This window comes from Bubalus bubalis, chromosome 3 (genome assembly GCF_019923935.1).
Source record: "Bubalus bubalis isolate 160015118507 breed Murrah chromosome 3, NDDB_SH_1, whole genome shotgun sequence".
NCBI lineage: Eukaryota > Metazoa > Chordata > Mammalia > Artiodactyla > Bovidae > Bubalus > Bubalus bubalis.
Window position 1 is genome coordinate 43,917,216 of NC_059159.1, and position 23,964 is coordinate 43,941,179.

At 53.3% G+C, this 23,964-nt stretch overlaps 1 protein-coding gene across 9 annotated transcripts in view; it reads right to left on the reverse strand.

Annotated features, from left to right (window-relative positions):
• The window catches only part of KSR1 (kinase suppressor of ras 1), a 160,985-nt gene that overhangs the window by 17,976 nt on the left and 119,045 nt on the right, over window positions 1–23,964 (reverse strand). For 7 of the 9 annotated variants that reach the window (XM_025281018.3, XM_025281020.3, XM_025281025.3 and 4 more), the window contains 11 exons: window positions 21,931–22,390; window positions 19,369–19,373; window positions 16,319–16,379; window positions 13,049–13,132; window positions 10,992–11,053; window positions 10,765–10,871; window positions 8,472–8,640; window positions 6,488–6,529; window positions 3,769–3,823; window positions 2,671–2,719; window positions 1,042–1,421 (listed from right to left, as the gene is read on the reverse strand). In XM_025281018.3, the coding sequence (XP_025136803.2) occupies window positions 1,042–1,421; window positions 2,671–2,719; window positions 3,769–3,823; window positions 6,488–6,529; window positions 8,472–8,640; window positions 10,765–10,871; window positions 10,992–11,053; window positions 13,049–13,132; window positions 16,319–16,379; window positions 19,369–19,373; window positions 21,931–22,390 (1,474 nt within the window). The remainder of the gene's footprint in view (window positions 1–1,041; window positions 1,422–2,670; window positions 2,720–3,768; window positions 3,824–6,487; window positions 6,530–8,471; window positions 8,641–10,764; window positions 10,872–10,991; window positions 11,054–13,048; window positions 13,133–16,318; window positions 16,380–19,368; window positions 19,374–21,930; window positions 22,391–23,964) is intronic. The other 2 variants (XM_025281019.3, XM_044939520.2) reach the window with 1 other exon arrangement.

Sequence of the window (23,964 nt, forward strand, 5' to 3'; positions counted from 1 at the left end):
GTTATATGATGGGGAAATTAGACTCCATTTTGGGGGTCTCTTCTTTTTTTAAGATTTTTTTTTTTAATGTGGACCATTTTTAAAGCCTTTATTGAATTTGTTACAATATTGCTTTAGTATTGTAACATTTATTTTTAATTGGAGGGTCACTGCTTTACAGTGTTGTGTTGGTTTCTGCCATAAAACAATGTGCATCAGCCATAAGTGTGCATATGTCCCCTCCTTCTTGAGCCTGCCTCCTACCCCCACTGCATCTCTTCCCTCTAGTTTGTCACAGAGCATCCGGCTGAGCTCCCTGTATTGTACAGCAACTTCCCATTAGCTATCTATTTCACATATGGCAGTGTATATATGTCCGGAGAAGGCGATGGCACCCCACTCCAGTACTCTCGCCTGGAAAATCCCATGGGCGGAGGAGCCTGGTGGGCTGCAGTCCATGGGGTCACTAAGAGTCGGACACGACTGAGCGACTTCCCTTTCACTTTTCACTTTCATGCACTGGAGAAGGAAATGGCAACCCACTCCAGTATTCTTGCCTGGAGAATCCCAGAGACGGGGGAGCCTGGTGGGCTGCCGTCTGTGGGGTCGCACAGAGTCGGACACGACTGAAGCGACTCAGCAGCAGCAGCAGCAGCAGTGTATATATGTCAGTGATACTCTCAGTTCGTCCCACCCTCTCCTTCCCCCGCTATGTCCACAATTTCTATGTGTCTCCACTCCTGCCCTGCAAATAGGTTCATCAGGACCATTTTTCTCAACCCCATACATATGCATTAATAGACAATATCTGGTTTTCTCTTTCTGACTTACTTCACTCTGTATAACAGGCTTTGTCTTTTTGGCCCTGAGGCACGTGGGATCTTAGCTGCCCGACCAGGTATCGAACTCGCACCCGCTGCACTGGAAGGCGAAGTGCTAACCCCTGGACAGCCAGGGAAGTCCCAGCTTTTTTCCTTTGTACCTCTCTACATGAAAACGCCCTCCAGGGGCATGCAAATCACCAGGCCCCCAGGGAAAGGGGAGGGGGCGGGGCCGGGCTACCTGGTGATGATGGCCAGGTGGGGCGGGTTCATGCAGGCCCCCATGAAGAGAACCACGTTCTCGTGCCGCGTCTGCCGGTAGTTCATCACCTCCTTCTTGAACAGCTTCAGGTGGTCCTGGTTGTGGCCGTCCATCTCCAGCAGGCGGATGGCCACCTCGCCGTGCCAGCGGCCGCGGTGCACCCGGCCCCAGCGGCCCTGCCCGATGGGCTCGCCCAGCTCCACCTGCTCAAAGGGGATGTCCCACTCCTGCAGGTACACGCTGGTCTGGCTGGCCTTGCGCGAGATGGGGCCCCTCCAGGGCCGGCGGGAGGTCGGCAGGTCGTCCACCTCGTCCTCGTCGTCTTCGGCCTCTGACTTGCCGGCCTCAGGCTCCTCGGCCTGGAAGGAGAGGAGGAGGGAATAGAAGGGGCGGCAGGCCTGGGGGCAGGTGACTTCCCTCCCCCAAGACCCCCACCAGGTCAGGGAGCAGAGGGGTCTGGGGTCAGGAGGCCTGGGCTCTAGTCACAGCTCTGTGCAGACCTCATGTGTGAAGTGGATGGGTCACTCAGCACCACACGGCCCTGACGTCCTAATCCACAAACTACGGAGCGTGGCCCTTCCTCCCACCAATGTTCCAAGACATTGCTCCTAGGAGCAATACCTAATCGCTGGGGAAGAACACTAACACCCTTTCTGGATATGCTTTTATTTTTTAAAAATATTTATTCACTTTATTTGCCTGCACCAGGTCTTAGTTGCAGCATGTGGGGTCTTTTTTTCTGTTCTGTTTTTAGTTACAGCATGCAGGAGTTTTAGTTGTAACATGAACACTTAGTTGCCTAATGTGGGATCTAATCTCCTGACCAGAGATCAACCCTGGGCCCCCTGAATTGGGAGTGCAGAGTCTTAGCCACTGGAAAACCAGGAAAGTCCTAAGCTTTTGTTTAAACACAGAGTTTGAGACTCTCCTCTGTGCGCTGTGTTGTGCTTAGTCGCTCAGTCTTGTCTGACTCTTTGGGACCCCATGGGCTGGGGCCCGCTAGGCTCCTCTGCCCATGGAATTTTCCAGGCATTTTCTACTCCATAGGATCTTCCCGACCCAGGATCGAACCCATGTCACTTGCATCTCCTGCTTTGGCAGGTGGAGTCTTTACCACTAGCACCACCTGGGAAGCCTGTGACTCCTCTGGGCAAGAGTAAATCAGTCTGCTGAGGCTCATAAGCCACCACACTTGCCAGGCTCGGGTGACGCTGGTTCAAGGGTCAAAGCAGCAGTCCTTGGCCCCAGCTACAATCAAAATCACCCAGGAATGTTTGATAACATCCAACTGCCTGGCCCCACCCCAGACTGACTGAGGGAAAGTCTCCTGGGCTGGGGCCCAGGCCTCTCGGCTGGAGGTGGAAACCACAGGAATAAAGAGCTAACTTTAGCCTCAAAAAACAGAAAAGCAAAAGGAAGCTTGCTTCGTGGCACCCCTCACTGCTCTCGCTGCCTTGCACACTGCCCGTGTCTGCTGCAGCAGGTGGGCACCTGGGATAGCCCCCACCAGAGCCGGGTACCCACACGCTCCCAGACACCTCCACGCACTGAGCCAGGGAGAGAGGAAAGAGATGCTCCGTCTACAGCTCACGTGTCGCCATCACTCACCTCCACTTCATGATCTTCCGACACATCTGCTTTTGGCTGGTCGTCAAGCCTAAGAGTAAGCAGGGTTTGTCAAGGAGACCCCGAGGCTGGGCCACTTGGCTCCCAGCTGGGCAGGGGACTCCCCATGTGAGGTCTGAAAAAGGGGTGCCAGGCCTGGACCCTTCCTTTGACCCACTTGGCCACGGGGAAGGCGGTCTGGATGCTGCGGAAACACAGCAGGCTGAAGGACGGACCCCACTTCCCTTCTCTGGCCTTGGCCTTCCCCAGGCTGAACTTGAGGGTGGTGGGGGCTGAGGGGTGGACAGTGACCATCAGGGACCTTTCAAATCTGACAATTAGTATGGGGTTCCGAGCACAGGCACAGGATTTGGAATTCTACTTGAGAACTGCTTCCGTTACTCCCTAAGCTGTGTGACTTAATGCACTTTCTTAACCTCTCTGAGCTGATCCCCTCATCTGGATGTCAAGGATGACACCTACTTTACACCTGGCTGAGAACTCTCCAAAACAAGGTGAGTCAGCTGCTCGGCGTGACCTGACCGAGAAAGGGCTCCTTGACGCCCAAGGAGCGTCATGAACAGGAGCTGAATTATTAGGTTTCTCTAAGGCTGGGCGCCTTCGCCCAGCCCTCCTGGGTCTCTAGACAGCTCTGTTGCACAGGCAGCCCCACCCCACGCTGACTGCGGTGATAGGAGGCAAATAAAACCCTGTGGCTGAGTTAACTGGATCACAGGGAGAATTAGCCCAAGGAGTGCTCCATCTGGCTGCCCAGGTCCACAGCAAGGTCTGAAATTCGAGGGTCAGAGATTTGAATGTGGAGGTAGAACACGGTCCTGCTATAGAGCTCAGGGAACTCTGCTCAGGGTTATGTGGCAGCCTGGATGGGGGGGGAGTTTGGGGCAGGGGGAGAATGGATACACGGAATACGTATGGCTGAGTCCCATTGCTGTCCACCTGAACCTATCACAACACTGTTCATCGCCCATACTCCAATATAAAATAAAATGTTAAAAACAATATTAGTAAAGGTAGATGAAGGAGGTGGTCAGGGATGTGGGTCCAGCTTTAACAAGTCCCCAAGGAGGAAAAAGCGCCTACCGGGAACTGTCCGCTCCATCGGTGAACGGCGCTGCCTGTGGAAATGCCGAAATGTCTGGAGGAAACGGAAAAAAAATACAAGGCATGAGACCCGTTCCCACTACCCCCGGAGACACAGGGCAGAGGTGCTTCCCCAGCGGCCCCTCCATGGGTCGCACGTGGGCTCTCAGGGCCACTTCCACATGCTTTCCCTAAAACAGAGCGCAGACGCAGCCTCCGCGGCACTTGGTTTTTCCCACACGGCTCTGCCCTGGGCAGGGACTCCAGGCGGGGTGGAAGCTGAGACTTCTCAGTTGCCACCATCGCCCTGAGGCCCCCTACAAGCAAGTGGTAAAAGCCACTGGGCCCCTATTAACTGGACGTGTGGGCTGGACCCTCCTCCTCGCCTCTGAGGCAGGGGCTGCTGGCTGCAACAACCCTTGAAGGCGGCAAGACCCTTGGGCCAGAAGAGGCCAAAAGCCAGACTCACAGGTGGCTCGTTAGCGACACCGGGTGCCTGGCACGGATGCCGGGCACTTCGGGTGGGAGTCAGAGGCCCCATCACCTCAGATTCCAGCTTTGGTGGCTGGTGGAGCAGCACTCTGGGGAGACAGAAATGCACAGTCCACACATCAGGGACCCCGGGATCGGGAAGTTGGCACTGACGCCTGAGTCGGTGGCTTTCCCAGTTTCAGCATCAAAAGCCCCCCATCCGGGGAATACTGGACAAATGGTCACCCCAGGGTGAAGCCAATGTGGCACAGGCCAACTCTCCCCCCTCCCCATGGCTGCTCCTGCTGCCGGCTGCTTTCTGTTCTCTCTGGTCCATTCTCAACGTGCTCAGAGAGGCTGGCTGCCTCAGGGCTGGGTGGGCCCCTCACTCCCTTTTGCAGCAAAAGAAGAGATTGGAGGTGGTGGTGGTTGGAGCTAATCAGGGCCTCTCCCTGTCTGCTGGAACAAAGAGAATTCCCATCAGCCAGCAAATCTCCCTCACCTCCCTCTGGGCTCTCCGCAAGGCTATTCCTGAAGCTTTCTCGACATCTCTGCCTGCGTGTTCAGTCGTGTCTGACTCTTTGCGACCTCATGCACTGCAGCCCACCAGCTCTTCTGTCCATGGGATTTCCCAGGCAAGAATAGTGAAGTGGATTGCATATTTCCTCCTCCAGAGGATCTTCTCGACCCAGGGATCAAACCAGCATCTCCTGCATTGGCAGGCAGATTCTTTACCGCAAGTACCACCGGGGAAGCCCTCTCAACATTTCTTGGACCTCACAGGCTTGGGAGAGTCTGATAGAGGCCGTGGGACCTTCTTATCAGAGAAATGCACACATGTACCCAACATCCTGTGTGCAATTTCTGGGGAATCCTAAACGCCGGAAGTCTGCCAAGGCTCCCCCAGACACCACTACTTTGTGTCTGCAGACCGTCAAACGCAGCCTGATGTTTCTACCCACCCAATGCTGCTCAAATGTTTCCACAGAAGAAAAACACACGCACAGAGATAGGGTGACACAGGGTAGATGGGCGTCTGGGGAGAAACAGCACCTCAGGTTGGGGGTCGGCAAAATGCCTCTGAAGCTTCACACTTGTCCTTAAACATTAAGAGTGTAATTTGTATTCTGCTCCAAATGTGTCCGTATCTGTTTTAATGGAACTATATTTCCTTCCTCTCCCCCGTGACATCTTCAGAGCAAGATGGACCCTACTAGAAGAAAAGCCACGTTCTCCCAAAGCTTTCAAGGGTACCCCCCTGTAGGCCACCCTAGAGCAGTAACCAGGTAGGCTCTTGGAGGGGAGCCACAGAAAAAAATGGGTGTGAAACCACAGAGGCAGCTCAGGGAGCCTGGCCCTACCCCCAACCAGCCTGCACAGCCTGAGAAACCACCTATAGGAGCTAACAAATGCTCTTAGTCACTCCCCTAATGGAGCTGGGATGGGGAATAGAAAGGCCTGGAATTACCAAAATACCCTGACTTCAAGACAGGCCTGTTTAACCCAGGGAAAAACAATTAACTACGGTCTTCATCAAAAACACACAGAACCTTCATATGACTAAACTCAGAATTAAAGTCACAGATTACTTATACTATTGCTTGTCACCTCCAATTAGAGAAATAAGTACTAAAGAGTATAAACTCCTTAGGGGCAGGAATATGGTCACATGCAAAGGCTGGCACATAGTAGGTGTGCAAAACAATTTCTGTAGAAGGAAATTAATGAGAACGTCTAAAAATTTTCTTTCAACTGTCTGCACGGCAGGCATTTCCAACAAAGGCCAGCAGATGGCGCTGTGCGGCAAGGCTCTGGAACGAGAGACCCGCCAAATAAACGAAGTCGGCCGACCTTCCCAAACTGGCATCCCCTTCTTTAAAAAGGGTAGCAGTTTCCTTGCCATTATGTAGAAGATGATATCTTGTCAGATGCTCAAAAGGCATCAGCAAAAGGTCCTCTCCCCTTATTCTGCAAACTGGATTTCTGCCACTTCCTGGCTGTGACCCTGGACAAGTCACCTGCAGTCTCTGCAAAGGGGCGGGGGAGGGTGGATGCCAAGGGTCTGCGCTGTAAGGCACTGCCCCTGTGAAGGGCCAGCTTCAAGGTTACTCACTCTGCCCCCTTACCCACCCTCAACAGACAGTCAGCTCTCAAAGCAGATGGGTGTGAGACACAGGTCCTCAGGGAGAGGGCTGGACAGAGAGGGTCACGGCAAGGGACAGTTAGTGGAACCATGCAAAGGACTCACCTGGGAAGATAAACTGCTGTCTATGATGAATGAAGTAGGCAGCTTTAAACAGAAGAGGAGGTGAGTCACACACAGAATAGCAAACGCAGCACGGGGAGAGGGAACAGAGGCAGGGGCTTGGGGGAGAGGGGCTGGTTATAGGGCTGGGGCACCCCTGCCCCACCTGCCCTGTCCCAGGTGGGCCTGACCAGGATGGGGCGCTCCATGCAGGAAGGAGGAAAAGAGCTGGGAGAAAGTGGGTGCCCGCAGGAGCCCCCGGGAGTAAGGGGTCTTGCACTGGAGGACTGGGGTTCAGAGACCCAGTCTTGGGAGCCACCCTGCTGCAGAGCCCTGGCCAATTCCGTTCACCTGCTGGGCCCCCTTCCCTTCTGTGAACTGTGCGTGAGCCCAGGAGGGCAAAATATAATGGGGAGAAAAACCAAGATTCTGAGAACACTGGACAATGCTGTGTGCAGGAGAAGGGAAAATCCACCAGCCCAAATTCACACCTGGAGGTACCAAGGCTTCTGCCACTCAATATCACCATCCAAAAAATAACCTTTCTCCAAGGTTAGCCTCAGATACATACGGAAATGCTCCCACACAGTATGGAGCGGGTGGACTAGGAGGAGGTCCCACGCCACGTTAACTGCCAGCCCAGCCCAGCCCATGACCAGAGAGAGAGGTCTCCGTGCAGGGTACAACGTGGGCCCAGCCCGGGACATCAGGGAAGCTAAGAAGCTCTGGCTGATGTCATACAAAGGACTTTTTCAGTGACTCTTGTTTTTCAAACAGGCCCCTCCTTTCAGAAAAAGCCTTTTCTTTCCTTTCAGACTAGGAGGTTCAGCAAAAGGCCCGGTTTCAGAGCATCACAATGACAGAGCAGAACAGAGAAGTGTAATCACGTGGCCATCGCTGGGTCGGAGGAGGGAGGGGCGGGCTTGGAACGATGCATTAGTGTTGGGAGATAGCCAGCCACATGCATGTTAAGGCAAAAAAGAAGAAAGAGTCCTAAAAAATCTGACCACCACCCACCAAAAGAAGTCCCTGGGACCCTGGGGAGATGAGGCTAGTGAGGTTCCCAGCCAGGGGTCCCCTGGCACAGGAAAAGCCATGCCTTTGTCCTCCTCGGCCTGGAGCCCTGGGGACCAGTGACAGGTGGGGCCAGGCCAGGAGTCCACAGGGTGAAGCTGGCAGCCAGACTGGCTGGGCCTGGAGCAAACTGGGGCTGCCCTGCTTCCCTGAGCTTGAAACACGCTGAGGGCCAAGACTGGTTTCGAGGGGCTGCCTGAGAGGCCAGGGCTGGGGCTCAGTCCTGAAGGGGGCCAGTGGGCTTTGTTCTGCTCCCTGGGGAGGTGGGACACTCCAGGCCTGGCCGAGTGGCAGGAGGCCTGTCCCTATAGACCCAGGGCAGCCGGGGCCGTGGTCAGAGATTGGCTCGGCTCTGGCACACACCCCTGGGTGGACTCCGAGGCCTCACTCACACATTGGGGATAACCTAACTCCAGCCTCACCTGGTCTCTTGTTTTATAGAAAAGGGAACAGAAGTGCCCCCTTAAGCAGCTTGTCCAGACCCAGAGCAGGTAAGCCACAGAGCCCCGGATTCCTTTGCTCTGGCCTTCTGGGCTTGCCCCAGGTCTCAATGCTGCCTGCCCTGCTTCTCAGGAGCCCAGAAGCCCCGAGTGAGTGAACAATGCCCCCGAGAAGCCATCCCACACACAGGACGGCAGCCTGGGGACTACCCAGGCTTTGCATCAGACAGACTTGGCTTTGATCCCGGCTCTGCTGCTTACAGCTTGGGGCAAGCCACTTACTCCCTCTGAACCTCAGTGTCCCCAACTGTAAAATGGGTACAATCATAGCAGGTTTAAATATGGTGATACACTGAGTGTTCAGCTACTGCTCTTAGCGGTGGAGACGGTTTGGCCTTGAGTCAGCCAGGATGAGCAGAGAAGGGACATGCAACCCCATCCCTCAGGCCCGAGAAAGCCCCAAGGTGTGGTACCTGGGAAGTTGAACCTGCCATCCCGCTGGCCAGGCGAGGGGTTGGGGGGCGTGGTGGCACTGGATGGGTTGGACGATGCTGGGAAGGGTGCGGGCGAGGAGGGCGTAGAGGATGTAGTGGAGGATGGGTTGCTGCTGGAGTCCAGGTGGTTCATGGCTGGAGGATGCTCCTGCAGGACCAGAGACACGGGCAGTGGCAGGGACCACCCAGCCCAGCCTGCCCGCCCACCCCTCCCCACCTAAAAGGGAGGAGGTGAGCCAGGGGCGTTTACAGGTGTAACGTTGAGGGAAGGACGGCACAGGGAGACCTGCACCTCAACGCCTGACCCCTGGAGGGCTCCTCTCATCTTTCTGATTTCAGCTCAAACATCCTTTCCTCCCAGAAGTCCTCCCCCAGCCCTGGTGGGAGCCAGGCTCCCCCCACCCACCTTTTATCCTCCCAGGGCCCTGAGAACTTTTCATCAGGGCACCTGAACTACGGTTTGCCAGCTGCAGGGGTGGTTTTCTGAAGACTGTCTCCACCACACAGTATGAGTCCCAGGAAAGCAAGAGCCACATCTTGTCACACACCCAGGGCCTAGCTCTTGGCTGACCACAGAGTAGGGTCCTTTAATGAAGTAAATCCAGCCTCTGACAAGTATTTATTTTAGTGGGTGGTTCACAGTGGGTGGGGCTTCCAGATGACTCAGTAGTAAAGAATCTGCCTGCCAGTGTAGGAGATACAGTTCAATCCCTGGGTCGGGAAGATCCCCTGGAGGAGGAAACGGCAACCCACTCCAGGATTCTTGCTTGGAAAATCCCATGGACAGAGGAGACTGGTGAGCTACAGTCCATGGGGTTTGCCAACGGTCAGACATGACTGAGTGACTGGGCGCACACACACAGTGGGTGCCTAATAAGTGCTCCCGCAACTCAGCAGGTGGATCTGCCAGCCGGGCCATCAGTGGTGTGGATCCTAGCAAGGCCAGAGGATTCCCTGAGGGAGGGTCACAGGGGGAACCGAGTCCATGCCTGGGGGACCATGGGCCTGACCAGTGTCTCCTAGACCAAATGCCAGTTCCTCAGCCGGTAGGGCAGGCAGTTATGTTCAAAAAAAGTTGGGGCTAACCTGGGTTAAAAGCTAAGCTGAACCGTTTTCTCTCAGGCAGGCCCTCAAAGCTCTGGGATGCGGGGGGATTCTGGAAACCACGAAAGCCACGCAGTGGGTCTCACTGTCCAGTGACAGCCACCACCACCTGCTGCCAAGCTAAAGGGGGAGGGGGCCGCACCCCCTGCGCCCCAACTCTGCCCCCTCACACACCACGTCCCAGACCCCCCATCCCGATCAGGCCAGGCCAGCAAGGGCAGGGGGTTTGTTTGAGGCAGGCTGAACCCCAGCCCAGAGTCAGCAGCTGTGTGACCCTGGACAAATCGGCCCAGGCTTCTCAGCCACACGGTGTGTTGTCTCCATAAGTGGGGCATCAGCTGCTGCCTCAAGGGGTCGCTCATTCGCTCAGCGTTCAATAGACACATTTCCTCGCTGCCAAGGCAGGCGTCAGGGGCCCGGCTGGAGCACAACCCCACAGCCCTACCCTCCACAGCACCCACGTGCTCTGGGCCTGCCTCTCACCCACAGGGAACCTCGCAGGCAGTTTCTTCATCTCTAAAATGGAAGTGATACAAAATCCCTGGTGGTCCAGTGGTTAGGACTCTGTACTTTCACTGTCGAGGGCACAGGTTCAATCCCCGGTTGGGGAACGGAGATCCCACAAGTCACAGTGTAGCCAATAAAAAAAAAACTATTAAAAGAAAAAAAAGGGCGGTGACATCAGCATGTGACTTTTAGAACCACTGTGGGGATCAGATGAGTTATCAATGGAGAAAGTTCCGTTCCTGATACTGAAGTACTCAGGAAACGGTGGATCAAAATAGGGGAGGGCGCCATGACAACTGAAGCCCGCGAGTGCTAGGGCCCCTGCTCTGAAACAAGAGAAGCCCCACAACGAGAAGCCTGAGCACACTCCACAACCTCAGAGTGGCCCGGGCTCACCGCAACTTGAGATAGTCTTCGCATAGCAACGCAGACCCGCTGCAGCCAAAAATCAATTAATTAAAAACCGCGGGGGGTGGGTACTGTCACATAACTATGATTTGCACACAAATGTGAAACCTACGCAGTGGCTAAACATGAGATCCCCGCAGGCTGCCCTCTGGCCATGCAACCGGATTGCAGCATCACACTTCCCTACTGGACGGCCACCCTGGGCTTGTGTTACAGAAAGGGACCCTGGGCGAGGGTTCTCCTGACATGGTACCTTCTTTGTCAGTGCTTTGGGGAGGGTTCCGAAATGGGGTTCAGCGGCTCTGTCCACCGGATTGTTGATGTCCGAGGGCACGGATTCTGTCCTCCGAAGCTTGGGTACTGTTTAAACAGACGGGGTGAGGAGGGTGGCGGGCGGGTTGTAACCATCAGCAGTGAACAGGATCAAGAAAGATGCACCCCAAATCCCAACGACAGAGGGGAGAAGGGCAGGACACTCACGTGGAAGGAAGGATATTCTACAGGCAGGGGCTTCTTTTGTACACTTGTTATGACACTTTAACCTGGTGGAGAAGGCAGGGTCAGTGCACGGAGGGGCCACATGGGCCCCAGGACACACACAGGCGCTCGGAAGCACTGCCTGGCAGTTCTGTACAACACTCAGCCCTGACTGCCTCCATTCCCACTAATGTCTCAACACACATTAGCTTTAGAGTGGACAGCATCTCGTGTTAATAGTACTAGCAGCTGGTATCCACTGAGCACGGCCGTGTCCCCGCTGTCATCTGCCTCATCTTCACAGCCAAGCAGGTGTTTTTTTTTTAATTTATTTTTAATTGGAGGATAATTGCTTTACAATGTTGCATTGGTTTCTGCCATACATGAACATGAATCAACCTGAATCAACCAATGTTCCCCTTCCTCTTGTATCTCTCTCCTACACCCCACCCCATGCCACCCATCTAGGTGCAAACAAGTCTAATTTCATCTATTTTAACGTCCTGTAGGGCACCCCACTCCAGTACTCTTGCCTGGAAAATCCCATGGACGGAGGAGCCTGGTGGGCTGCAGTCCATGGGGTCGCTAAGAGTCGGACACGACTGAGCGACTTCACTTTCACCTTTCACTTTCATGCATTGGAGAAGGAAATGGCAACCCACTCCAGTGTTCTTGCCTGGAGAATCCCAGGGACGGGGGAGCCTGGTGGGCTGCCATCTATGGGGTTGCACAGTCGGACACGACTGAAGCAACTTAGCAGCAGCAGCAGGTCATACATCTATTTCTCTTCTCTAAAGAAAAGGAGACCCTCTACCCACGTTCAGAAAGCTTGAGACAAATCTGAACTTGAAAGAGATGAATTAGAAGGAAAATATTTCCATTTCCAAGGATCCCAGGGAGGCCCCTCCTGCTACCTTCCTGCATAGGCCACGTTGTCTGAGGATCAGAGCGAAGAGAATGGAAAGAGCTGGATTGGGATTCTTGGTTTGGTTCTGCCTGCTGAACCCTCCTCAGGGTTCTCATTGATCAAATGGGCTGACAGTTGGGGTCCTCCAACTTCACACTGCAACTACAGGAGAGTGTGGGGTTCAGAGGTTATCCTGTGCTCTCTGCATGAAAGGCATTGCTTGAATAGGAGTTGGAGGCCCCTGATTTAAAGCCAAATGGCCAGGAGCCACCAAACACCTAGACTGGTGAGAAAGGTCTGACATCTCCTTTGTGTTTTCCTGTGGTTCTCTCCTAACCACAATTTATCCAACAGACACACATGAGACCTATCACCTACAGTCTGGCGGGAGCCCAGATGCTTTTACTACACACTCTAGCTCTGATTTTTAGAGTAATCCTGATTGTACAGAGAGACCTGGAAGCCAAAAATGAGGCCCAGAAAGGGCAAGCACCTTGCTCCGGGTCACAGAGCAATGCAAGGACAAAGTGCAGTGGCGACAGGCTTCAGGTCCATCCTCTGTAAAGTGGGAGCAGCTCGATAGCAGGAACAGACCCTGCTACCCTACTGGCCACTATCCTTGCCCTTCTGTCTCACCAGAAACCTCAACAGTAGGAAAAGGATTGAATTTATATAGAATCTACATTCTTCCTTCATTCTCTTCTCTGAACACCACAAGCCACTTCTCTGTATTTATCATTCCCTGGCCCCATTTCCCGATTCCTTATGTGCTAACCTTAAACTTCAGAACTCCTTCCAGTTTCCAGAAAAGTCCTGCCATTCCTCTCTGCCTTTATACAAGGTGCTTCCTTGACCCGGAATTCTGTTACCTCCTTAGTCCACCTGGTAAACGTCTATTCATCCTTCAAAGCCCACCTCAAACAGTCCCTTCTTCTAACAATGCTTTGCCTGCTGCTTTCTTATTCTTCCAAGAGAGGGCTGATCACTCCCTGATGTGCTGAGATTACAAATAGATTTTGGAACTCTCAAATGAGTTCCTTTGAACTGTGGTTTGACCTGAGGACAAGAACCAAGTGGCGAGACTTACTGGACTGAAAGTATGGAGCCGGTGCCCCCTCTCCCACCTCTGCACCACCCCCCAGCCGCTCATCACCTGCAATGCTTGCACTTCACTCCAAACATCATGCTCTTCTGGCACACGTGGCAGGCCTGCGACAGCCACGACTTGGTGGAGAACCTGCAGGGTGGACACGTGAAAACGCTCAGAGGGGCCAGGGTGGAGACGCGTCCCCACCAAGCCACAGGGAGACCAGAAAAACTGGTTCCACCCCAGACACCCGGGCGCCCTCTCAAGTGGAGGGCAGGGACATCCAGGGCCCCTGCTTTCCCCAGGCCTTCAGATTTCTCGGCCACAAAGTCTTCATTGCCAAAGCTGGTGTGGTCACTGATGCCAGCTCTCTGGCAGGCAAATTGGCAAAAGCAATCAAAATTACAAGTGCACCCATGGAGCAATTCCAGTCCCAGGAATTCATCCAACAGATACTCCCACGGGTGTCAAATGATGTACTGACAAGGGTACTCACTGCAGCATGTTTGTGGCAGAAGAGACTAGAAACAAGCTATGTTGTCTGTATAGGTGTACCGGTGACTAACTGTATACCGTATGGTCCACACACACAACTGTGCACCAAACAGTCGGAAAGTAAAGAAAGGAAGCTCTTTTTATGCAAACAGGGCATGATCAGTTAATTACACTGTCAGTGAAAAAGGGAAGGTACAATGCTACATGACTCCATTTATTTGAAGTTCAAGTACAGGGAAATCTAATCTATGATGACAGAAGGGAATAGCATCTCTGGATGGTAGCACTATGGACTAAGAAGAGCCAAAGAGAACTTCTGGGGTGGGGACGTTCTGAATCTTCGTATGGGTGGTATACGTGGGTGTACACATATGTTAAGCATTTGTGTACTTAGCTCCATATAAATTATGCCTCAATTTTAAAAAGAAAAAAGCAAAGTATAGAACAGTGTGTATAATATATGCAATATTTTTGTGAAAATAAAAAAGGAGGCGGAAGAATTTACATATGTATTTGATTGTACAAAAATATCTCCGGGGGGACACATAGAAGACGGCAAGATCTGCCCGTGGGGGGTTGGGGGGGGTGACAGCAGCGGGAGGGGACTTTTCTCATAAATATACATCCTCTGGAGGTTTGCATTATAAATGCATTTCAATCCAAACTAAATGTTTAACAATCCACAAAAGATACACTGAAAAGAAGGGTGGGGATGGAGTGGGTGGTTGCTTCCCAGAGAAAAAGTCCAAGGTCTGTGCACAGGATGGGGAGCCTCAGGGCAGAAAGAACTCACAGTTTTGGAGGACTAGATTTTTAAAAGCATAGGATATCATAGTAACGACAGAACAAATAGCAACAGGACTTGGGGAACAGTTTGTAATGCATCTACAAACATTAGCTCACTCCTGGGAGTGACCACCCCAGGAAGTTTGGCAGGTCAGGGATTCTTAGGACACAGGCAAGCAAACCAGCTCAGAGAGCTTAGGTGACTTTCCCAAGGCCACACAGTTGGGTTGCTGTGCAGCGGGGGCAGACCCCAGGTCTCTGAACTCAGAGCATGGCTCTGTAAGAGACCGCTGGGACGGAAAACGAGGGAAAGAGCCTGGGCTTTGGGGTCAGACCACACCGGGTTTGAATCCCGACAACTGCTGGCTGTGGGATGGGTCCAAGTCTTTGCAAATGAGGCTGACACGCTCCCCTCACAGGGCTTGAGGAGAATCACGTGTGCCATGTAACATGCAGGGTCTGGACTGTGGGTGTGAACGTCGCTGCTTCTACTAGCCAAGATGGGAGCCTCCAGGCCTAGGAGAAAGGCACCCACCCCCCTGGAATGAATTTTTTTTAATATTTATTCAGGTATTTATCTGGCTGTGTCGGGTCCTCGTTGCATCATTCAGATCTTTCGTTGCAGCACAGACTCTCTAGAGTGGCTTTAGCAGTTTCAGGCTTAGTTGCCCCACGGAATGTGGGGTCTCAGTTCCCCAGCCAGGGATTGAACCCATGTCCACTGCATTGCAAGGTAGATTCTTAGCCACTAGGCCACCAGGGAGTCCCTGGAATGCCTTTTAAGGAGCTCTGATTAGGCCTCTCTGGGATCCACAGTCTCTCTGGCCTTTAATCTCCTGTCAACAAGGGGGTTAGGGGAGCAGCTCAGTGGTACTCGAGATGGCCTCCACTAGAAAATCCCGAAAACAGGTTGAAATGAGAGTTGGGGGCTCGGCCAGAGAAGGGGCAGGCGCTACGGAAGTTTGGGGGTGTGGAGCAAGCATCATAAAATATTTTTTCCCCTATGATTAGACCAAAATGCTTCAGGGCATTTGGCATACTGGCAGGGAAGATGGCACTGGGTGTGCTTGAGGGAGGCCCTCAAGACCCTCACTCAGATGGCTTCTCCTGGTGCCAGGGACTCTCCTCCCCGAGGGTGTTGGGGACGGGCATCTGGGCCCTGCCAAGGCTTAGGACAGAAGTGCCTGGGCGCCAGCCAGCGGTTTCAAGAGTGTCTCAGTGGCCGTGAGACCTCAGGCAAACTACTCAAGCCCTCAGAGCCAAGCCTGTCTCATGGGACAAGGATTCGGGGCTGGCCTTCCGCACAGGCCAGAGTGCAGCACACACTCCAGGGGAAACCAAAGGCCTTGGCAAGTTGCAAGGCTCTTGATGAGCATGACTGGCCATGTTCACAACTTGTTTAATGGGGTGGCCAGAGGGCGGGGATCCCAAAGGACTGTACTGCTGGCCGTCAGTGGGGAGACAAGATGCTGCTCAGACCTGCTGTTGGCAGCACACGCCAGCCTCACGAGCATTGAGGCTGAGGCCTCTGCGTGGTCCATGTCATGGGCCCTCACTAGCCACACCAGCTGCATAAGCATCAGTCTCTGGAAGTTGCTAGAATCCTGACTGGCAAGCCAAGAACCTTATAGATGGAACCTGGCATTTCATCAAGTTCCAGGGGGCTCTGATGTGTGGCCAGTTATGTCCATGGAAGTGATGTCATGCCGGACCCAAGGCGATGCTCTTGGCTCCCTGTTTCTCCTGGGACCTGTGTTTTCCCTCAGCAGATGGACAAGGAGACTTGAGGAGGGGCAGGGGAGGGCCAGCAAGTCCAAAAGGGCTGCTGGTGACAGGCAAGGGCTCCAGGTGGGTGCCATGTCCACAGAGGAATGGACAGACAGACCACTGTCTGTCTGTGAGACAGAATGGACTGACAGACACACAAAGAGCCCTGAGAGACAGGGTCAGAACAGAACTCCAGTGATGCAGAGTGACCCCCCCAGTGGGGCTCAGCCTATACAGGTCCCAGCTCAGCTCTGTGTCCCCTCCCCACCCCAGCCCAGCCAGGCCTACCTGTGTGTCACTGAGAGCCCGATGTCCCTTCGTACCATCTGCGGGGATCCGTGAGGGAGATCTGTGGGGAAAGAGGCCAGGTCGGCAGGCTGAGGGGTCCTTCCTACCTGGACAGTGTGTACCTGGGACCTGCTGTCTCAGAGATCACAGGCTGGGGGGTGGGGTGGAGACCAACCACATGGTTGGGGGGTGGGCGGGGCAAAACCAACCACGTGGCAGAGAGCCATTTTCCTGAACCTGCCTCTAATGAAGACAGGGATGGCCAGGCGAGACCAAAGCGGGGCCAGTGTGGTTACCCCCACCCCCCAACAGATGCTACCACATAGCCTCTGCAGACAGTTCAGAAACAGCCCCTGGGAGATTTCTAGCTTTGGGGGAAGACAGGCTTGTGAGGCAGAAGGCAAAGCCAAGGTGAGGACAGCGGCTCAAGTCCCCCCACCTCCTGCACTTCCTCGGGGAGGCCCCCACAGGTCACCAATTCTTGTTACGCAGGTGGAAGGTGCCTGACCCTTGGCTGGGGGGTGAGGCTGGCGGCCATGCAGCACACCCAGCTCTGCAGGCAGAAGCACCTTGGGCATTTTGCTCTGAGAGCCACCACTGCCGGATCCCAGCAGGTAGAGAGAAGACGAGGTGAAGCTTCACCCGTTCCCATGTGGCCCAGCCCCAGCCAGGCATGCAGTCTGAGCCTCGGGGGAAGTCTCAGGCCATGAGCTTTGCATGCTTTCCAAGAGGGCACCCTGGCCTCTCTCTCCAGCCCTGGCTTCCTTATATGAATGGGCATCCCTGGGATTGGTGGTATAATAGGTTGGGCAGTAGAGGAGCAGCTGGAAGCCATCTGTCATCCATTGGCAGCCCATATGTCTAACTCCCTCTCCCCTCCTTCACCAGAGAGACCCCCACTCCTCCCCACCCCACCTTCTGCCCATACTCAATACTACCTATCTCCTTCCAGAGCAGGGTTTCTCAAAGGAGCCCATGGATGTGCTGCAGGGGGTCTGGGACTCCTCTGGACTGGTAAGCAGATGATGTAGGGCAGGGGTCCCCAATCCCTGGGCTGTGGATTGGTACTGGTCTGTGGCCCGTTAGGAGCCGGGCCACACAGCAGAAGGCGAGTGACAGATGAGACAGCAAAGCTTCATCTGCCGCTCCCCATTGTTTGCATTATCACCACCTGAACCATTCCCCCGCCCACCCCCATGCCACCGCCGTCCATGGAAAAATTGTCTTCCAGGAAACCAGTCCCTGTGCCAAAAAGGTTGGAGATGGTTGATGTAGGATTTTCCTTAGCAAGAAAGTCTAGATTTTTTATCCAATTATCAAAGAGATCTGTGACTTAGAAAGGTCAGGAACACAGTGCTCTAGGGATCTGTGGCCATCTCCACCCTATGCTGGCCTGGCACACAGCTAGTGCTCAATAAGTGGTGGTTCACTTAAAGCTGTGTACCAGGTAGCCAACCACAAGAGAAGGGCATGAAGGAGGTACTGACTTTCCTCCTACAACAAGGGGAGTTTGATGGGGACCTCTGCCACCTGCTGTTGATTGAACTCACAACCTCTCCAGCACATCTGCCATGGGGCTGCCTCCTCCCAACTCCTTTTTCCAGGGGTAGGGTGGGCCAGGGTGGGGCACCCCACCCCAGTCAGTAGCCAAGGCCACAAAAGCATATGGATCTAAAAGGGCTTAGGGTACCAGACTAGGAGAAACAGACAGTGGGATAATGAGATTTTAACCATCTATCTCTGAAGACAATCTGTGGTTGATTAGTAATGTCTGCCACAGGCCTAGGCTAGGACAGAGGTGAGATGAGGTGGTCCCTGATCCTGAAGACAGCCTACAATTGATTATTAATGTCTGCCATAGGTCTGGGATAGGACAGAGGTGAGATGAAGCTGTCTCTGATCCTGAAGACACCCTACAACTGATTACTAATGTCTGCCACAGGCCTGGGATAGGAAGGATATGAGATGATGCTATCCCTGATGGAGGTGAAACACTGGTCCTAAAGGCCTCGTCCCACCTTCCTGGCAAACTGGGGAAGCAGCCTCACTGTTGTGGTCCCTGCATCACTATAGCAACCAGGAAGATGGATGTCCTAGGGTTGCAGATGCTAGATTCTCCTCCAAGGCTCTGTGAGGGGTCCTGGGAGTTTTCCGCCTGTGCCCTGGGGACAGGGAAGGACAGTCTCCCTCCTTCCTTGCCCTATACCTCCCTGGTGGTCCTGCATTCAGATCCATTTTGGCAAAGTCACTGTCTGTTACCCCACTCCACATCTCTCAGACCCTGCTGACAGCCTCTTCACTCTATTTAGCCAGTATAGGATAGTACAAAAATAAGCTGCTACTTTGCTCAGGCAAAAACCAGATGCCTCTGCATCTCCACAGAGACAATTAAAAGCAGACCCTGGAGGCTGTTTCCCTCTGCTTTGACTCTGGAGAGAGATGCCCTGCATCACAGCCACGTACAAGAATCAGCTCTCAACCCAGAGGTGGAAAAGGGACTCGGAGCTTGCCTGGGCATCCTTACCATCCCCCTCCAAGGGGACATCCACACCCTCTGATCTCTCAGGCCTCATTCAGAGCCGACCACATTCCTGCCTCCAGGGATGTCCCTCTCCTGAACAGGGTGGAGGGTCCCAAGACGTCAGCTGGACTTTGCAGATGGCTACCGTCCATCTACACTGGACATAAGGAACCTCTCTCCCAGGAGCATAGCATCACCATGGCAGCCCAGCAGATAAACAACTCCTGCCAGAGGTCACCTGTGGGGGTGGCAAGGTGCAAGTGGGGCCCACCACAGAGCTGCCCACAGACGGTGACATTCTCACGGTGCCTGCTTCTCAGGGCAGCTGCGGGCTGGGCTGAACCACCTTGTCATCTGAAGGTTCCCTGTCCTAAGAGCTACTTCCTGAGGCGGAGCCCGGCATCTCTGCTTCTGGACCACAGAAAGGCCAGAGGACTAAGAGAGGGTCGAAGAAATCCACCCCTGATGGGGACAGCGACAGAAACAGGACTCCCGGGTGGCAGAGGGGATGAAAATGAATCACTCTTACCAAACCTGGAGGAGACAAAAAGAGAGAAAGCGGGATTATGTCACCGTGCTGGCCTGGTGTCCCCAGGAACATCAGTCCTTGGGCAGGAGCAGATACAGTGCTTGGATGAGGACTTTGAGCCCCTGTGTGGGGCCGGGCTGGCTGAGTGACTGGAGACTTTCCTCAACGACGAAGGCTAGAGGTGGCCCCCTCCCAACTCCCCACTGGACAATGGAGCCATACACTGTGCTTTAATACATTAGATTTCCTAGCCCTTGCCAGCTACCTGCATTGTAATTAGAGTTCATTCTTTTTCACAGCTGAGGAAACAGGCTCACAGTCTCCCAAGATCATATGCCAGTAGGTGGAGGAGCCCTGCCCAAATCCCTGGGAGGAGGGGTGCTCGGACCAAGCAGGAGGGCGGCTCAGGGAGCCAGAGAACAAGTGGCTGGGGCAGAAGGCAAGGAGGACAGTTGTAAGAGCAGAGGGGCAGCCCCCAAGCAGAGCCTGAGCAACATCTCCTGGGGGTGCCGCTGTCCCAGGGACGAAGACAGCTGGGAGCCCAGGGCACTCAGTCCAGCCTCAGGGCTCATCGAGGGCGGCAGGGTGGCCTGAGCACTCATGTCGGTGCCAGCTTTGGTCTTTGTGGGATTCTGACTCAGAATCCCAGGGCGCAAGGCCCAGCTCACCAGCAGTAGGATCCAAGGAAGTGGTGTCATCTGCCTGAGTCTCTGTTCTCCACCCAGAGCCCCCCTGACACACTTTTCAGGGAAAAAAAAAAATGAAGAAGAGAGGCACTGGGTTTTGCCCACTGAGACGCCCTCTGAATGACCCATGTCCATGTGTCCACATGGCTATTATCACTGTGCTTCAGAGAGAAGAAGATCTGGGGGGGTGGGGGATGGAAGGCTCAGCCCCTTTTGGGGGTCAGGGAGGAGGGAAGTCCCAGGCCCCACCAGGACAGTCTGATCGGGAGTGGCAGGTAGGTCACAGCTAGATTTCTCTCCTTGGGTACATACACTCAGAATCATCAAAGTTGTCCAAGGTCTATCCCACAAGGAACCCAAGAGAGTCTGCTCTGGGGTGGGGGAAAAGCCCATTTGAGACCCAAAACGATCATGTCAGGATAGAGGCCGGGTTCCCAACCCTCAGAAGCACAAGAAGGTAAGAGGCACCCAAGGAAAACTATCCCTTCCCTTCCACAAGGGTATATAGACAAGGGTGAATTTTATAATAGAGTAGGACAAAGACCTAAATATCCATCAAGAGGGGAGAAATTAAACTATACACTGGAAAGAGGCTTTAAAAAGTTTAAAAGATGAAATAGCTTGAATAATTATAGATATATACAAAACTGATAACCTGGTTTGTTCCTGAAAGGAAAAGGAAAAATGGTAGGGGACAACTTTAACCTCTACAAAGTTCTATGGGAGCGATACTGGACCACGTGACTGTCACTAACTATTTAAAATACATAGATCAAGGGACTTCCCTAGTGGCCCAGTGGTTAACTCTCTGCACTTTCAATGCAAGGGGTATGGGTCCAATCCCTGGTCAGGGAACTAAGATCCCACATGCTGCAGCCATAAAATAAAACACATAGATACTTTTTTTATAAATAAATACGAGAGTAAGGTAGTTCAAGATGAACTGATATTTAGTTCTCAGAAATAAAAGTAAGTTGAAAAAATAGGTTATAGCATAGAGTACATAGTATTTGATAATTATTAGCAGTTTCAGCAAGATATTCTAGTTCCCCCTTCTGGGCATATAGGAGGATGACATTTTTTGGTTCTTTTGTTTGGGTAGGGCCATAAATGATGTGTAGAACTTTTGGGAAAGAGCATTTAATTGCTCAGTTGTAACATGTCAAGTTTTTTTTTTTCCCCTCTGTCACAGTGGGATGTTCTAGACAATGTTCTGGCCTTGAATCTGGAATGAGGCTGACCTGTGATGGACAGGTAGCATGAGCAAGAAATAAATCTCTGGTTATTTGAAGACCCAGAGACCTGGGGGTGTTTGTTATTGCAGCATAATCCAGTCTATTCTGACTGATACATAGTATCACTTCGAGTCTGTGTGTGTGTGTGTGTGTGTGTGTAAAAAGATATCTAATAGAATTCAGCCCAAACTGTTAAGGTATTATTGCTCAGCTGTACCATCTAAAGTGTTATTTTTTTTCTCTGCCACAGTGGGATGTTCTAGACAATGTTCTGGCCTGGAATCTGGAATGAGGCTGACCTGTGATGGACAGGTAGCATGAGCAAGAAATAAATCTTTGGTTATTTGAAGACCCAGAGACCTGGGGGTATTTGTTTTTGCATCATAACCCAGTCTATTCTGACATGTCCGTGTGTGTGTGTACGAAAAAAAGAAATCTAATAGAATTCAGCCCGAACAGTTCAGGTAGTCTGGGTAGTGGACTGAGAGATGGGGGCATCTTTCACTTTTTACGCTATGGTTTCTATGTTGGCCAATTTTGTCCTTTAAAAATCGAGCCTATATTACCATTACAGTGAGAAAACTGTAGTGAGAACTTCCAGTAGGTAGCAAATTCAGCACCTGCCTGGCAAGGACACTTACCTCATCGGGGAGACCTCGTCAATGCGGTTCCCCAGCTGAGACTCATGGGACTTGCTGCGGGTGAGAGTGGGGAAGCTGGGCAGCAGTTGGAAGACCTTGCGGCTGGGCGGGGGCGGCGTCCTGGGCGGCTTCAGCTTGGTGTGCCGTCGGAGCTGGGGCGTGGTCGGCGGAGTGATGAAGCTGGGCAGGGCGCGGGGGGTCAACCGGCCGCTGGCGTGCAGGGAGATAAAGGGGTCCGACAGGCCCTCACCAGGGCCGGGGTTTGGGGAGTCCGAGGCGGGCAGAGCGGACACGGAGACGGAGCGTGGGCCCTGGGCACTGCTGCCCAGTCTGCCCAGCTGGGAGCTCCCCGGAGGCCAGGGCAGGCTGGCTGGCGAGAGGGTGTCTGCGGGAGGCCCGGAGCCACTTTCCCGACGGGCATCAGATGAACTCCAGCTTGAGTCCTCTTTGTGCTCCCCGCCTGTGGGCCCAAGAGTCAAGGGAGTCACAGGTGAGGGGCCAGGGCCCACCCAAGAAGCACAGTCCCTCAGCGGAGGCTCCAGCTGCCAGCCGTCACCTATTTTATAAAGGCCACTTGAGCACGCACACTATCTGGCTGATTGTCAGGACACCAGTGCAGATACTACTATCCTCGACATATAGAGAAGAAAATGGGACCCAGAGAGGGACAGGGCAGGGCTCCCACTGGCAGCTGTGTGGAAACCCACCCCCAAAGTGAGTGATCTCCGAGAGGGAAGTGGTGAGTGATCTCTACGAGTTAGGCTGTGTAGGGACCTCCCTGGTGGTCCAGAGGTTAGAACTCCATGCTTCTAATGCAGGGGGTATGGCTTTGATCCCTGGTCAGGGAACTAAGATCCCATATGCCACTCGGCGTGGCCAAAAGTAAACAAATAAAAAGTAAAGATGCATTTTTTTTTTTTTCCCAAAGAGTTAGGCTGTAAAGGGATAACTCTCCTCTGAGAAAATTCAATGGTCAGGAAAAGGGGCTGCATGGACCTTCTGAAAGCAAACTGCCCTGGGAATTTGCTAGAAGAGAGACCCAGCTAGAAAGAGATCAACAGCCACTTCCTTTTGAGAGAAGCCTCTGAGTGACTTTGGGCTGCTCCCATGGTGACCCTCTGTCTGAGGCTCCCGAGGCTTTGGGGCTCTGAGGGCTCCAAATCAATGACACGTCTGTCCATTCATGCGAGCACTCACTGTATGCGGATGTCAGGGCATAAAAAGGCACGTCTGCGGTGCACAACGAGTCCAGTGAGAGTGAGGGACACTCAGTTCGGTGTGCTGTGTGCTGACACGGAGACGAATGGAGACTGAGGGGATTCAGAGGAGGAGGCCCCTAAATAGCTTGAGGGTCAGGGGGCTTTCTAGAGGAGGCGGCACCTGGGCTGGGCCAGCTAAGGGAGAGGGAACAGCATATGCGGGGAGCACAGGGCATCTTGCGGCAGCTACACAGAGTCCCACGTGCCTTGAGAAATCAGAACAAGCCAGGGAGAGGTGAGAGATGAAGCTGGAGGGTCAGTCCACTGGGGACCAGCTCCAGAGGGGTCTTGGATGTCTTGCCAAGGGCTTGAAGTTTGACCTTACAGGAGATGGGGAGATACTGAAGGGGTGGAGGCACAGAGAAAGGATGCCAGTCTACAGAGACCCTGTCATGGGAAGAGGACACCTCCCTCCTCGTATTTATCAATGAGTGGAAAGCACAGGAGGGGAGACTTTGACTCAAGACAAAATTAACTTCCACCCTGTAATTCTTCTACTTTGCGTCCCTCAATCCGCCCAGCATGGCGAGGTTGATGAGATTCAGAGAGCCCATATATACTGCCAACTTCACACAGCAAAGTAAGCAGTGGGATGGGAACTGAGCCCTTGATCTCAACCACAGCCCCAGACCTCCTCCCGCAAAGCTACCCAATTCTGAATAACCTGTAAAGACATAGCCTTGGGAGGGAATGAGCTCTCTATCATCAAAGATGATAAAGCCCAGCCCACAGAGCCATCTATGAGGGATGGTGGAGTGATATTAACCTTCTCGAT